General features: G+C 45.9%; 2 protein-coding genes across 2 annotated transcripts; one reads left to right on the top strand and one right to left on the bottom strand.

Moving 5' to 3' along the window:
• The first annotated feature begins 889 nt into the window (after positions 1-889).
• Positions 890-1,582, top strand: LOC136472807 (calcium-binding protein PBP1-like). Its single transcript, XM_066470513.1, has one exon. The coding sequence runs from the start codon at positions 1,154-1,156 to the stop codon at positions 1,508-1,510; it is 357 nt and encodes a 118-aa protein (XP_066326610.1). The 5' UTR covers positions 890-1,153; the 3' UTR covers positions 1,511-1,582.
• Positions 1,583-1,746: 164 nt separating this feature from the next.
• Positions 1,747-5,144, bottom strand: LOC136472806 (frataxin, mitochondrial-like). Its single transcript, XM_066470511.1, has 6 exons — positions 4,920-5,144; positions 3,398-3,796; positions 2,817-2,889; positions 2,674-2,721; positions 2,474-2,568; positions 1,747-2,046 (listed from the first exon to the last, which is right to left on the bottom strand). Exons 2-6 carry the CDS (start codon positions 3,652-3,654, stop codon positions 1,917-1,919), a joined length of 603 nt encoding a protein of 200 aa, XP_066326608.1. The 5' UTR covers positions 3,655-3,796; positions 4,920-5,144; the 3' UTR covers positions 1,747-1,916.
• Between the last annotated feature and the right edge of the window lie 10,976 nt (positions 5,145-16,120).

Raw genomic sequence — 16,120 nt, 5'->3', positions numbered from 1 at the left:
AGCTTTGGCATGGCTTGGCGGCCCAAATAGCCTGTGGGCTTGTGGCGCAGCTGCGGCACGCCAAAAGTGCGGCGCCGACCAAACCCCGCGGCGGCACGCCACGGTTGCGGCGCGGCAAGTTGTGACGCACGGCGGCGTGAACCAAACAGGCCCATATTTCGTTTAGTCTAGAACCTAGAGGCTGACAACTTTTTATAGTCTTTTCAAATAAAAAATTGATTTGATATAGCCCATTTAAAAATAAAATTGATTGTAGCGTTAGTAAGTTGTTTTTAACTGGCGACAAAAAAAAAAGGGAATTGATTCAAGGAACTCTTTGGAGACGCTCTTAGCGTCAGCTCTCTACGTTTCTTACGTGCAAGGCAAATGTGCTGCAATTCACAAGGAATGGCAAGCGAAATCCCCAGTCGAACGTAAGGCTGAACCTGGGACGAAATTTCCTGCGGATCACGTCCCGAAGACCTATGCAGAATGCAGCCTCAACGGTTCATACTTGCCACGTTGAATCGTTCAACTAAACTTGTCTTAGGCAGCAAGAACAAATATCCAGCACAGATGCTTCCTGTGCACAGCACACCGGGAAGGCTGACGTATTGGGCCCAGGAGCCGTCCAATAAATATCTTGGACTCTTGGTGCAATCACAAGATGGCGAGAAACCAACGCCACCAGGCTCTTAATAATCAACTCTACTCTAGTTCTTGTGTTCAGACAAGCACTTCCAATCACTGCCCTTATCCATTTTCTTATGTAGTCAAGCCCCTCGTTCCAAAGTCTACTGCGAAAATAAAAGGGAAGAAGCCAGACCTGTCCAAGCAACCAGTCTTTGAGATCCAGCAGAAGCCAGCCCTTTGTGCTATTTCGCAGAAACAAACTGCCGGACGCAGCAAACACCCTGTCTTGAGACAGGCAGGAGCAAGGAGAGCATGCCTGCAGTTCCCTGCACTTCGGTTGGCATGCATGGGGTCCCCTCATGATGGGGAGACTGCTCCCAATTCCAAGAACCTCATGGACTCCTCCCTCTCCTGCCACCATCCTCCCTTCATTCCCCTTATATAAACAAACACCTACCTTCTCCATAACCCACCACGAACCACAAGTCCAAAATCCCGTGCATAAATCTTGCCAACCATTGCGAGGTCTTCAGTCTTTGCCATGATCTCGCGGGATAACTCCGGCATGGACTCAGACAAGGGCGCCTCCGTGCAGTTCCAGGACTTCCTGCCATTGATGGCGAGGAAGCTCGGCGTGGAGGGCCTGATCCAGGAGCTCTGCAAGGGGTTCCAGCTGCTCATGGAGCCCAGGGCAGGAAAGATCACCTTCCGAAGCCTGAAGCAGAACGTGACCAGGCTCGGGCTTGGCCAGCTCCGGGACGATGAGCTCCTGGAGATGATGAAGGAAGGCGACCTGGACGGGGACGGGGCGCTGGATCAGATGGAGTTCTGCATCCTCATGGTCAGACTGAGCCCTGAGCTGATGGAAGAAGAGGCACACAGGATGTTTCAGCATTGATGTAGTTTGATCCTTGTTACTTGGTACAACAGAATATAGTGATACTTTGTCATTTTGCTAGTTCAACTCCAATGTGGTATTGCATTCAGAAATATTAATATGCACAGGCTGACATTGCTCAGATTATGATATTAACACAAGCTGAAAATTGGACTACAAAGTGCAACGAGCATTCACTTTGCTGTTTCTACATGTAAGACCACTTCATATCTAGGGCATATCAAAAAAAGATGTGCCTGATGAATAATACTGTCCCGTTACCAGCGAGGGGAAGTTATTTATTCCAAACTGTGTGCAATACATAGAACAAAAAAAAAGTTTTGTGAAAAAACATATTACACGAGTGTCTCATTCCCTCAAATGCACTACTCTCCATCCAACCTAGCTGTGTGGCAATTCCTGTACTTTATGAAAGTTCTACTGGAGTACCACAGAGCTCATCAATCTCCTTCTCCAGAAGCTGCACAAGGTTCACTCCAGTCCTCTTGTATATCCAACCATTGGTTGTTGCATCCCAATCAAATCTAGAAGGCCCACTGCATTCATATCCAGATAGCATCTTTATATAAGATAAAAATGACATACAAGTTCAGCAAAGCGCTTTTGGGTACTGTACAAAATACCCAAGCATGGGTCTGTTTGATTGGAAATAAAAGTATTAATAAGTTTCGCAGCAACATCATAAGACAAATAACCATATCGAATAAACTGAACCACATATCACAAAGGGTGGCCATAAACAATATTCGAAAAATGACATGTACTCAGTACTCCTAAGTCCTTACACAGGGACAGGTTCACGATACTAGTAAAATTAATTATTAGTGTAATACAATATGCATCAACCTTGAGAAAGGATGATAATACAACATGGCAGACAAGACGATGGCAATCAAATTCAGGTGTCTATTACATATAATGAAACAAACAACAACTGAGGTACTAAGATAGCATTTACTGTACCTCACAGGTGAAGATAGCCAGATTTGTTTGTTTGGCGTTTGCTTGTTTATAACATATGTCCCCAGATCCCCAAGCCTTAATGTCAAAACCTGATTCTAAAATGTCCAAGAAAAGAAGGATGCATCAATAATCAAATACATGAAAAAGAAAACACATACTAGAAAGGATTGCATGATTCTCCATCGTGTGTTGCAACTAACCCCATACTCTATGTCGAAACCATCCATCTGAATGGAGTCACCATACTCCTAAAAAAGACAAGAAGAATAGTATTAGTCAGAGGTATGCTGACTAAACATGTTGTTTGAGATGTCTGAAGGCCATAACAAAGAGGATTCACTACCTCAAGTTTTTCAAGCAAATCATGAATCGTCTCATCTGCTAATTTGTGAAACTCGTCCTCTTGCATTGCCAACCTGTTCAATGTACGCAATCATAATCACCAACTATCCCATGCGGCAAAAAAAATATAATAACAAAAGTTCAAATAACCAAACTATAAAGTAAAAACAGTTAAACATACTGAAGATTACATTGTTGCAATCAACTAATACCAGTAGCTAGCCCAACTTTCTACATTTCAGTTTGTTGATTCAAGCAACTGTAGTCTCTTCTAATGACCTATTATCCATTGTCACTATTTGGCAAAATAGAGAATGTTCAGAGTACCTAATTTAGGGTTACCTGATTGACACAGGTGGAGAGGACAAATATAATAACAAAGATTCTTAGTCCGAAGCAAGTTGGGATTTGTAGAGAATGTCAAATGACTCAATTCTCAACAAAAATTGCTCTATCAAACATCCTACACGTATGCTCTGTTTAATTTCTCCATTGCCCTCATTCATACTTGTAAGCAATCCAAATTACACAAGAATGCATTAATGGATCAACGTGCTAAGACTGCAAGGTCGAGAAACAAACTTGTGATCCACTGCAGATGGGCCAGAGCCAGACACATCTCCTGCGGACTGTGTACCGGGCTGAGTCGACGAGACGGTCCTTGAAGAGAAGAGAAGAGCTGCTGGAGACCTGCCGGATAGCCGCGCCGTTGCAGCGGCCACCACGAGGGACCGAGAGGTGGTAGCTTCAGGGAGACTGGTGGCCCAGAATAGTTGCTGAGTGCGGGATTGTAGTCGCCTCCCGGTTGTGAGGCCCATGAGAAGCTTACGCGATGCCATGGCCACCTGTGTGTGTGTATACCTATGCACCAGCCTATGGCACTCAGAGAGGTGGCGCAACCCTGCTCCCGTGCTGTGTCCACAAGGCCGCAATCAGGTCACGTGGCGAGATGGCACCTTGAGGTCCAGTGGAAGTCACCGCCTAGATCAGAAGAAATAACAACACAAGAAAGTTCAACACGAGATTAGAGGAACCATTAGAAAATTACAATTGAATGCAAGAAAGTACTGTGGTTTACATTACAAGGCAGAAGGAACTAAACTGAACATGTTCATTATAACTGATTCATTCTTATAATATAAGGCCTGCCAAGCCTGTAACTGAGCAATAACATGTCAAATTGCTTTCTTTTTTAAAATAAAAAAGTTAACCATGTCACAAGGGAAACCTACTAATTGGCCAACACAATTGACAAGGAAGACTTGCCACTTAGGCACGCGTGTTCATGTCAGATCAAATGGAAGCAATCATATGCAAGGCAAATGCAAACTAGCTAGCACCTTCATTAGAGAAAGAGAAGCTAACATAAGTAGCCTCTGCTAAAAATAGGAGCACCAGTCTAGAGCTCAGAAGCTTCAGGTCAAACGCATATTTATCTCAAATTAGTTCCTCAATTTGTTCTGCAAAGAAAAACCAGAGAAGAGATGCATACTCACCTAAAAAATTGCTAACTTATCTCGAACTATTGTCACAACACAACTCCTAAGACAGCACAACAGATTAATTTTGAACATGAACATGCATCACAACCTGATGTATTAATTAGTCTTAACAAATCGTGGGTTTGCCCTCAGTAAGCAGTTAAGTAACTAGATCTGCAACAAGATTGAACAATAAAGGATGCACATCGTCAATAGTCTCTGGCGTCCCGAGATTCAGCAAGAGAACGCCATTTTTTCAATGCCTTAACAGCATGAAAGTCTCTCTGTCAGGACTGCAATTTGTGGCTACAAACTATCGGTGGATCAGGATGGTAATATGGTATGATATCCCCTTCTCTCAGCGTCAAAGTCCTTAAAAAAAAGGATGATAAGCTATGCTGTAACTGCAAATCTATTGCAGCAAGGTGAAAATCTAATGCGCGGTTGGCGGAGCTGGCGAATTTCTCCGCGTAGGTCCACTATTTACGCGTGTAAATCATCCGCAGGTTACATACATACAGATATAGACGACAAACGCACTAGAAATTAAGGAGTGGGCAGCAATTTGAAGTTTAAATAAAAGCCAATGCGAAATGGTACTCGATTCCTCAGATGCCAAATACCTGCTGTGCTGCTCCTGCCAGGCGCCCAGACCGCCGGACTCCCGCTGGCCGTTGTTGCCTGTCCGCCTGGGAAACGCCGACCGACAGGAGGCAGCCGCACGACAGCACGAGAACACGGCGCTTTGGTTTGCCGGCGCGGTGGCGCTCGATTTTGCCCGCCTCCCGGGTCGATTCGCCGCGCCGCCGCTCGATTTGCTAGCGCCGACAACCGCAGAGGCGAACCTGTGAAGGCCTCCAGCACCTTCGCTGGTTGCCTGTCTTGCTTGTGTTTACTGGGCTGCTAGGTCGCTGGGCCGGCGGATGAAAGTTTGGGCCGAGAAACTCAGAGGATTTCTTGGGCCACGACAAGGGCCAAGCCCAAACCCGCTTAGAGAGGGCGAAGTTTTCGTTCCTTCACCGAATACGAATCGGAATGCTACAACCCACGAAAGCCTTATCACAGTGCAGCTAGACCTAGTGGGATGAGTTCGTTTCTTCGTCAGGTAATGCTTAGGAAAAAAAATAGTAGCAAAATGTCATTACTCATTAGTGCTCTTAGTGCTGTTGTGTGTAACTGTGTATACGTAGAGCTACAGCTAATTATCTGTTTGTCTTCAAAAAAACTATATATCATGCATTTCCTCTATTCTTATGTTGGCAAATGACAACATTCTTTAAGAGAAACTAAGATTCAATCTATTTTATCTGATTTTTTTTCTTGATAAATAACGGTTATGGTTCCAGGAGCATTGTAGGTGAGATGGATTTTGAAATCACACCGGCCAGTCACAGTACAGCGTTTGGGCTCCTGGGCTAAATGAAGCCCTTATTTGGATGGGCTTGTAACTTGGGCTGATCCAGCCCAGTGCAGCATATGCGCCGCCGCTGCGCAACAGGCCGGCTTCCACACAAGAATTATATATCTGGAGATGCAATCACAATTCTCAAACTCATCTCACGATAATCTGAAAGCGACTCTCACAGCATGACTGCACCCAGCCCGAGAATTTCACAAGATTGCGATCTGCCTGGCTAGCTAGCTGCTGCAAACAACATAATAAACGGATGAACAATAATTCCTGCGATCGATCGAGCTGCTGCATGCGACACGTACTCCAAACTGTTTGCTTACAGTGCCATGTCCTACTGTCCTGTGATGATGAGCGATCGAGCATTAAGAAACAGCAAGTGCATTTATTAGTGTAGAATAAACGAGCGAGCTAGGCGGCGGCAGCCTGGCCGGATGGATGATCACGCATGGGCGGTGGCCATGGTGGTCCTAAGATCTACTCGATCGGTCGTATCAGTGAATTAGGGCCTGTTTAGTTCCCCTCGAAAACGCCAATTTTTTTAAGATTTCTTGTCACATTAAATCTTTGGACGCATGCATGAAGCATTAAATATAAATAAAAAATAAAACTAATCACATAGTTTAGACGAAATTCACGAGACGAATCTTTTAAGCCTAATTAGACTATGATTGAACACTAATTGCCAAATAACAACGAAAATGCTACAGCGTCGTTTTGCTAAAATTTTCGGCAACTAAACTGGGCCTTAGAACTAAAGTTAGTTAGCAGAGAGTATCCCATATGCTGCGCCAGCCCCAAAATCTGCGATGCGATCTGGATTCTGGCCAGGGAGCGAATTGAAGCAGCCGGCCGGCCGGCCGGCCACCAGCGGGAACAGTCGGCAGTGCCCGGCCTGGGCCTGCAGCGCATGCACACGCTTCCTTGCATGCTCTCTCACGCACACGCCACTCCGATGGTGCTGAGGCTGAGCTGGTTGCCGTCAGCTTTTTCTCTTCGATCTCCCGGCCCGGCCCGGACGAGACCTCCTCTTGCTTGCTCTGCTCGTCGTCGCCGATCTGCTGCACACTGCACCATGGACGGATACGGATCGTCTACTCGCCGTCTGCCGGCCGCCAGTAGCCATTAATTCGCATGCCGCAACTAGTTTCTTTTGCTTCGTTCTTGTCGCTACAGTGGCGACGTACCTGACCTGACGACCAGCCCAGCCTGTTGGCGCAATCTGCCATGGCAGCGCCCATCCAGTAGTGTCACCACGGATGGATGACCACGCGAACGCGACCTCTCCAGGTCCAGCCGCGCGCGCCCCGGCTGTGTCTGCTGGCCGGCTCTGGCCGAGGGAGACAGGCGGGGTAAGTGGCGGCATTTACTCATCCTCCGACTCCGATCCGTCTTTCTCCTCCATCCGCCCCTGACTACTGCCTGCGCGCGCGCCGGTCTCGCTCGCTCGTTCGTTCTCTCTGCATGCGGATGCAGATGGAGATGCAGATGCAGTGCCCTCCCTGTGCTGTGCTGTGCCTCCTCGAGGAGAGGACGACTTTCCTTCCTTCCTTAGCTAAGCTAGCTGCGGCAGCTACTGGACTGTCACTGTTCCGATCCAGTACAACCAGTGCGCTGTGCACTACTGCTACCACCCTCTTTGCCGAGGGCCCCAGACGTACGCGCATTTACTCCACCTCATCAGCCTAGCTCCCCCCTCCCATTACCCCCATACCGTGCGTGCATGCATCATACTGACCGACCCATCAGCCTACTATGCCGATGCCGGCCGGTGAAGCGCCGTGTACATACGTACGGGCGGCGTGCGTGTTCCGTCGTCGATCGTCTTCTACTGATCCGGCGGCCATGCATAAATTTAGACCCATGCCCATCGAACTATCATCGATCGATCTGTCGGAGCAGTGTATGCTTGCATTCATCCATTCATCATTCATTCAGTACCACTACTAAGCACACAGCAACTTACTCGATCCGTTTAATTAGCTACTAGGGTTTAGCGTTCGCATGCGACGATGCAAGCTGCATGGTGTTGGGGACCTGGGAGTGACGTTGACGACGACCTGGGGGTTAGGGCTACCTAGATAGATCTGGGTAGGTGTCTGAAAAGTGCCTCGTGGACATGATCGGGCCGGGGAGACGACACAGCAGAACAGAAGGGGACAGAGCTGTTCCTGCACTAGCTAGCTAGCTCTATCTATGCCTGGGACGTGCGAGGGAACAGCGCGTCGCTTGTATAGGGCTGTGTTTAGTTCGGTGAAATTTAGGAATTTGATTACTATAGCATTTTTATTTTTATTTGGTAATTAGTATTTAATCATAGATTAATTAGACTTAAAATGTTCGTCTCACGATTTTCAATCAAACTGTGCAATTAGTTTTTTTTGTCTACATTTAATGCTCCATGCACGTATCGCAAGATTTGATGTGATGACTACTGTAGCACTTTTTGGAAAAAATTTTTGGAACTAAACAAGGCCCTCCTGGTCTCCCAGCCAGTCCTAGCTAGGCTAGCTAAGCCGATTGATAAGTCGGTTGAAGCTATTTTATTATGAGAAAAAAATACTGTAGATTCTAGCTGATAAGCCGGCCATACCCCCATGGGCTAATTAAACCCATCGATCGCCGCTAATTTAACCTGGTGGTGGTATACAGCGGGTGGTGCATCCGCGCGCGGGAATTTCGGCATTGCGTGCCTGCGTTCGTGCGTGCATGTCTCAGCTACTAGCTTCGAGGCATTTGCCGGCAGAAGGATATCATCATGGATTCATGGCTTAAAGCTTGTTTGCGTGTGTGCGCGCGCGCGCAGAAAGGTTTGACGACGGCACGACGCTCTCTGCAGGCATGTGGAGTGGAGGGAGATTAGGGAAAGGACGGCTACATGCATGCCCTTTGCAGAGGAGTATACATGCATGACTGTGTACTAAAAGCATCTTCAAGAGTTTCTAAGCCCTAGTTTAATTGGTGGAAAGTTAAAAATTTAGCTACTGTAACACTTTTGTTTTTATTTGGTAATTAGTGTTCAATCATGGACTAATTAGGTTCAAAACGTTGGTCTTGCAATTTCCAACCAAACTGTGCAATTAGTTTTTTTTCGTCTACATTTAATGCTCCATGCACGTATCACAAGATTCGATGTGATCGGTACTGTAGCACTTTTTGGAAAAACTTTTCGCGAACTAAACAAGGATTAAAACTAAGTCTCTAAATCATCATTTTTTGAAGAAACACTCTAGTTTAAAAATTGGTTTTTATATCTTTGTACATTATCTAATAGCTTTTCTATGTCTTCTGTATACTCTAGAGAGCCATCCTCGCTCCTCATATATCTTTGGCTAGCGAGAAATCCAGAATAGAGGATGTCTACATTAGGATATCAATTAAAGAGACGATTAGAGGATATTTTTTTAACAAAAAACTCTATACCTATAAATTAGGGAGAATATAATTAAAGAGTCTTTTGAAATTGCTCTAAGAGCAACCACAATAATAGAGCCAAGTGTTTGGCTATTAGACAAGAGCCAAGCTATACAACAATGGTCTCTTATTTGTCTATAAGAAACTTTTTTATTGTTACTTTTACCCATGTCAACCTTCTCTTCCCTAATCTTTCTCATATTCACTTGATGTATGAACCCACCCCTGTATAGGCTCCCGTGCTTGCTTGCATGAGAGCCAAGCTCTCATCATCTCTCCTCTCTTCTTTTTTCCACATCAAATTTGCTTGGCTATAGGACCATTATTGTACTTGCTATAAGTAAGCTTAAGCAGATTCAGACATATATCTATATCTATATCTATATATCTTATTGTCTTAAATTCCACTAGAATCATGTTGTCTCAATAATGAAAGCCATCCACATCAGCAACACAACTAGCACATACAATTATTATGGTACCTATCTAATCGTGCAAGCTATCTACGTCAACAAACCATATTATCTATTAATATGCATTTGTTTATCTACGTTATCATACCACACCATCCTAAAAAATCATTTATAATACCTCCGTCCAAAAGAACAATACAATTTTAGGTGCATTCTTTGTTAAAACATCTAAAGTTTAACCAAATATAATATATAGATAAAAGTATTAATGTTTGACACCAAATAGGTATAATATAAAAATATATCTCATGAAAAAACTGATGATACTTATTGGATATCATGAATATTATTTTTATATACTATATATAGCCAGTCAAATCTAAGATATACTTTAAATTAGTACCGTGCTAGAATTGTAGTTTTTTCTAGATGAAGAGGGAGTAATAGTTTATTCCTTTATGCGAGTAAATATAAGACGTCTCATTTTATTTCAAATCTAAAATCTAAAATTAATTTATACTAGTAGTTTATTCCTTCATGCGAGTAAAAACAAGTTGTGTAATTTAATTCTAAACCATTTATGGCCCATCAGCACCGCACGGGTTATCCATGCATAATCTACCTCGCTCATCAGGGAGTTTCGCTTGTGGTTTGTGCGTTGGGAATCCATGGTCTGTCCCGCCTCCTCGCCTGCCTGCCTGCATGTACTACGTAGCCTTGTTGGTGAATGAAGCTCAGTTTCCAGTACTCCTGATCTGGTTTATCAGGAGTAGATCGATTGATCTTGTTGGAGCAAGAACCTTTCTGGCTTTCTGCTCGACTTTTTCACGACAATCCCTGGATTAGGCATGAAATATGCAAGTGGGTAGCTAGAGCCTAGAGGCTAGCTAGGTTACAGTGAGAGGGAGAGAGAGAAGGAGGCCGACATGGACAGAAGGGTGAAGGGAAGGCACCGTTCTTGGAGAAAAGGACAGTGCAAGATCCGGAAGCGTGGAGTCTAAGTCACGCTGCTGGGCTGTCTGCTAAGCCGACCCACAGTCCATTCACACTCGGCCACCTGCTCGATCATCAGCAGGTCAGCCAGCCAGCTAGTATCTCCCAACAGGTGATACTAGATTGATTGACGGATGGATGGATTGTTCCTGTGAGGTGACCCTTCAAAACAGCCAGTTTAAAAAATTTATGTAGTACCCGTCACATCAAATCTTACTGTATATGCATGGAGTATTAAATGTAGACGAAAAAAACTAATTGCACAGTTGGGTGAGAAATCGCGAGACGAAACTTTCGAACCTAATTAGTCCATAATTAGACACTAATTGCCAAATACAAATGAAAGTGCTACAGTAGCTAAACCCAAAAAAATTTGGATCTAAACGCGCCCTTAGTTCCCAAAATTTTGCAAAATTTTTTAAGATTCCTCGTCACATCGAATCTTTGGACGCATGCATGAAGCATTAAATATAAATAAAAAATAAAAATAATTACACAGTTTAGACAAAATTTACGAGACGAATCTTTTAAGCCTAATTAGACTATGATTGACACGCCGTTGTGTGTACAGGGGAGACATGAGATGTCTGGGTTTTAGGTATCGTACGTCACAACTTGCTCGGAAACTTCTAATTTTTTTACCACAACCTCTATATGCGACGACACGACACCTCGACAAGTTTCGTAATTTTCGGACTTCGTTTGCATTTTATATAATTAAAAAATATTTTTTTAACAAGTTGGTGGTCATGTTTCGTGAAACAGATGTTCGAAATTTCACGAATGTCCCTGCACACGGCCTCAAAAACATGAATACCATTTTTTGAATCGTTAAATTCTAATATTTCATGCACCTGCAGTTCAAATTTACTTTTTCGAGAAAAATTCAAGTAAACATAAAAAATTAAAAAAATATACCAAAAAGTCATAGAAAAGTTCCAAATTAGAACATGTGCTTCTAGGTACTGTATAAATGCCACAGAAAAAATTTGAAAACAAAAATAAAAAAAATAAAAATACTTTGCCGAGTGTCGCAATTGGCACTCGGCAAAGGAACCTCTTTGTCGAGTGCCAGGCTTGCAACACTCGGCAAAGATTTTTTAGAAATTTTTTTTATTCTTTCCGATTAAAAGAACGCTGAATTTCTTTGTCGAGTGTCCGCATCTCGGCACTCGGCAAAGAGCCGACCCACTTAACCCTAGCGGGCCGGCCGCAGCCCACTCCCACTCTCTCTCTCACTATCGTGTGCGCCCGGCCCCGCCCCGTCGCCGCGCGACCACCGACACCGCCTCGGCCCCGCTCCGCCGCTGGACCGTCGGCCCCGACCCGGCCCCGCTCCGCCGCGGCAGCCAGTCGGCCCCGCCCCGGCCCAGACCCGGCGCCGCTCGACCGCCGTAGCTGGCCCCGCCTCGGCCCTGCTCTGCCGCCGGACCACCGCTGCAGCCCCAGCCCCGACCCAGCCCCACTCGGCTGCCCCTCTCCCCTGACCCGCCAGAGTGGAGGAGCAGGGGAGCAGAGGAGAGAAGGGAGGTGGAGGAGAGGAGAAGGGAGAAGGAAGAAGGAGAAGGGAGGAGAAGGAGAAGGGAGGAGGAAGGAGAAGGGAGGAGGAGGAGCCTCGACCACCGGCAACGCCCCTCGCCATTCGTCCCCGCCATCATCCCTGCCCCTCGCTAGAGACGAAGGTGACCCCGGCACCGCGTCGCCCGACTCCACCGCCACCCAAGGTATGAAGCCCCCCCGGTTGTTGGCCTTCGTGCCTTGTATGTCATTGACGGCCTTCATGCCGTATGTGGATGTGTGGGCCTTTGTGCTGTACGTGGATGTGTGGGCCTTCGTGCCGTATATATGCTATCGGCCATCATACCGGCTTTATTCTTGCAGGTTTTGGAAACCTCCCCATATAGGGGAGGTTCTGCCGTAATTTTTAACTTATAGTATTATAATTCTTCTTTTGCAGAGCAGGACCCATCGGAGGGGACCCGGAGTACGTAGGCGACCCCGATCGTCTTTGTCGGCGCTACGGTCCTGCCTGCACAGCGTCGCTTCACCACTACCCCGCTAGCCTGACTCCACCGCCACCCTAGGTATGAATAACCTCTCTTCCTTATCGTTGTCGTAGATCGATGTAACCTAGTTAGGCATCCCCCGTTCGAAACAAATACGGTTGGAGGTATGCGGATCTTCGCATATCTAAGACCGTATCTGTTTTAGATTGTCCACTTTTTTGGACAGCCCACGGATGCGTAGATGGGGTAGTTTTCATGTTCTACTTTGATCCGAGATAGAGTTTCAGCACCACCTCCCTGTTGTTCTCCGGATACACACTCTCCCTTCCAGGACGTGTATCGGGAGAACAATGGGGAGGCGTTGCCAAAATTCTATCTCGGATCGGAGTAGAGCATGTAAACTAACCTCATCTACGCATTCACAGGTGGGATTAGGACATATCCTCACCCATTAGACAGTAGGCACATCATTCAGATGCAATTGGTGGTTATATTACTCGCTCATGTATATGCTAGAGGATGGATAACCATGAGTGGATGTACACGGGCCACCCAAGTCAGGCTGAAATCACCCCTGAATGGATGGACAAGACCGAGGGTTTCTTGAACCAAGCATTTGGCAAGGCAGCTAATGGAGCGAGAGACACATTCTGTCCCTGTAGTGAATGCGGAAACAGAAAAAGAAAAACAAGGAAGATCATGGGGGAACATCTTCACAAGTATGGATTTATGCCAAACTATACCCGATGGGTGTTCCATGGTGAAGCCCATTGTACTAGAGAGGAGGTGGTGAGACCATGCTTGGAGGCGTTTGATACTGATGGCGGGGTAGCAGGATGGTTAGGTGACTTTCACAAAGCAACATTCGCTGAAAGACCTACGGAGGAGGAGGAGGAGGAGAAGGAGGATGAGGACGAGCCAGAGCCAACCGGAAAGGCATTCTACCAAATGTTGTCTTCGGCACAAAAGCTCCTACACGAGAAGGCAACGGTTTGTCAACTGGATGCCATTGGACACCTAATGGGGTTGAAGTCCCAGTACAACATGAGTCGAGCCTACTTCGATGGTATGTTGGCAGTTATTGGTGGGCTGCTTCCGGAGGGTCATATTCTACCGAGCAGCTTCTACGAGTCACAGAGACTCCTTCATGCACTTAAGATGCCGTATGAGCAGATACATTGTTGCCCGAAGGGGTGTGTCCTATTTAGGAAAGATCACAAGGATGCAAAGTATTGTCCAAAGTGTAAATCCTCTAGGTATGTGGAGGTAGACAAAGGTGATGGCCAGAAGGAGCAGCTTGAGATCCCCATGAAAGTCCTACGGCACCTTTCGATCATACCGAGGCTCTAACAGCTATTCATGACCGAGGAGTCCGTGAAATAGATGACATGGCACAAGAATGGCATTTGATACAATTCTGACAAGATGGTATATCCAGCTGATGGTGAAGCATGGAAAAACTTTAATCGCAAGCATCGTGACAAAGATCTTGAGGCCCGTAATGTACGTGTTGCGCTAGCAACGGATGGGTTCAATCCTTATGGAATGATGTCGGCCCCATACACTTGTTGGCCTGTGTTCGCTATCCCCCTCAATCTCCCCCCCCCCTCGGGGTTCTCTTTCAACGGCAAAACATATTCTTGACATTGATAATTCCTAGACACCTGGGAAACAAAATGGGTGTGTACATGGAGCCTGTTTATGATGAATTGATCAGTGCTTGGAATGAAGGGGTATGGACTTACGACCAAGCTACAAAGAAAAACTTCAAAATGTATGTTTGGTACCAGTACTCCATGCATGACTTCCTGGCATATGGGATATTCAGCGCATGGTGTGTCCATGGGAAGTTCCCATGCCCGGTATGTAAGACAACACTGGAGTTCATTTGGTTGAAGAAGGATGGCAAGTTTTCGCCGTTCGACAAGCATCGATAGGGCCTCCCTCTTAACCATGCATTTAGACAAGACACCAAGAACTTCACGAAAGGTGTCAAGGTGACCGACCCTGAACCTCAGAAGATGATTGGTGCCTAGGTTCATGCTTAGATAGATGCTCTCGTGGTCAATCCATAGAAAGATAGTCGGAAGAAAGATAATCCAAAGAAAGATTGCTTTGTGGGATATGGTGTCGAACATATGTGGACTCATAAGTCGGGCTTGGAGAGGCTTCCCTATTTTGATGACCTTCTCCTTCCACATAATATAGATGTAATGCACACTGAGAAGAATGTCGCCGAAGCACTTTGGGCAACACTCATGGACATTCCTGACAAGACAAAGGACAACCCTAAGGCCAGAGTGGACCTGGCAACGCTATGCGATAGACCAAAGCTAGAGATGCTACCTCCAAGAGACGGTAAGCCATGGAAAAGGCCTAAGGCCGATTACGTCTTAGGAAAGAAGCACAGGACGGAAGTGATACAATGGATGCAGACGTTAAAGTTCCTGGATGGGTATGCAGCGAATCTAAGGAGGGGAGCGAACCTAGAGACTGGCCGAGTCTTAGGGATGAAGAGTCATGACTACCACATATAGATTGAGCAACTTCTTCCATCGATGGTTCGAGGCTACGTCCCTGAGAATGTCTAGAAGGTGCTGGTAGAGTTGAGCTTTTTCTTCCGCCAGCTTTGTGCCAAGGAGGTATCTGTGAAAGTGGTTAAGGAGTTGGAAAAAGCGGCACCTCTGTTGCTCTGTAAGTTGGAGAAGATCTTTCCACCTGGCTTTTTCTTGTCGATGCAGCATTTGATTTCGCACCTCCCGTCCAAGGCACGAATGGGGGGCCCCGTGCAGAACCGTTGGTGCTATCCAATCGAGAGATGTCTAAAGACTATTCGCAAGAAATGTGGAAACAAAGGCAAGATTGAGGCTTCCATTGCTAAGGCATTCATTCATGAGGAGGTGTCAAACTTCACAACAACATACTATAATGAGAACCTTCCTAGCGTGCATAATCCACTCGCTCGGTACAATGAGGACGAAAATGAATCGACCCTTAGCCTTTTCAAAGGGCCACGCGGGAGAGCAAGTGGAGCGACCACAAAGACCTTGAGCTATGAAGAGTGGCGCAAGATCATGCTCTACATGTTGACCAACCTTGATGAAGTGGAAACATATCTGGGGTAAGTTCTCAACAAACTTGTTACATACTCCGTAACTTTTGTACACCCAACAACATTGTTCCTTGTCGGTGCAGAGAATTTTTTGATGAATCCTAGCACCATTCAAGGCCACCTTCTGACCATGAACGAGAGACCCTTCTTCAACATGGTTCACCTGATTTCATTACATGGTTCCAAAAAAAGGTACCGGCCAACTTAGCTCTTACTAAGTTTGACGTTCCAAGTTGCCTGATTTCATTTCTCTCCTACTTGAACTTGCAGTGCCAAAGAGATGTGTCTATAAGTGCTGAATTACGATAGGTGGCCAATGGCTTTGGCTATAAGGTCTTGTCATTTAACGCTTATGACGTGAATGGATATCGCTTCCACACAACAAGGTACGAGCAGAGTCATCCCAATCCAAGGACCACGAATATCGGAGTATTTACGCCAGGCACTGATCAGGAGGAGTATTATGGGATAGTTG

Source organism: Miscanthus floridulus, chromosome 8, assembly GCF_019320115.1.
Source record: "Miscanthus floridulus cultivar M001 chromosome 8, ASM1932011v1, whole genome shotgun sequence".
In the NCBI taxonomy this organism is placed as follows: Eukaryota; Viridiplantae; Streptophyta; class Magnoliopsida; order Poales; family Poaceae; genus Miscanthus; species Miscanthus floridulus.
The sequence above is the reverse complement of the archived record's forward strand: the minus strand, read 5'-3'. Positions and strand labels throughout refer to the sequence as shown.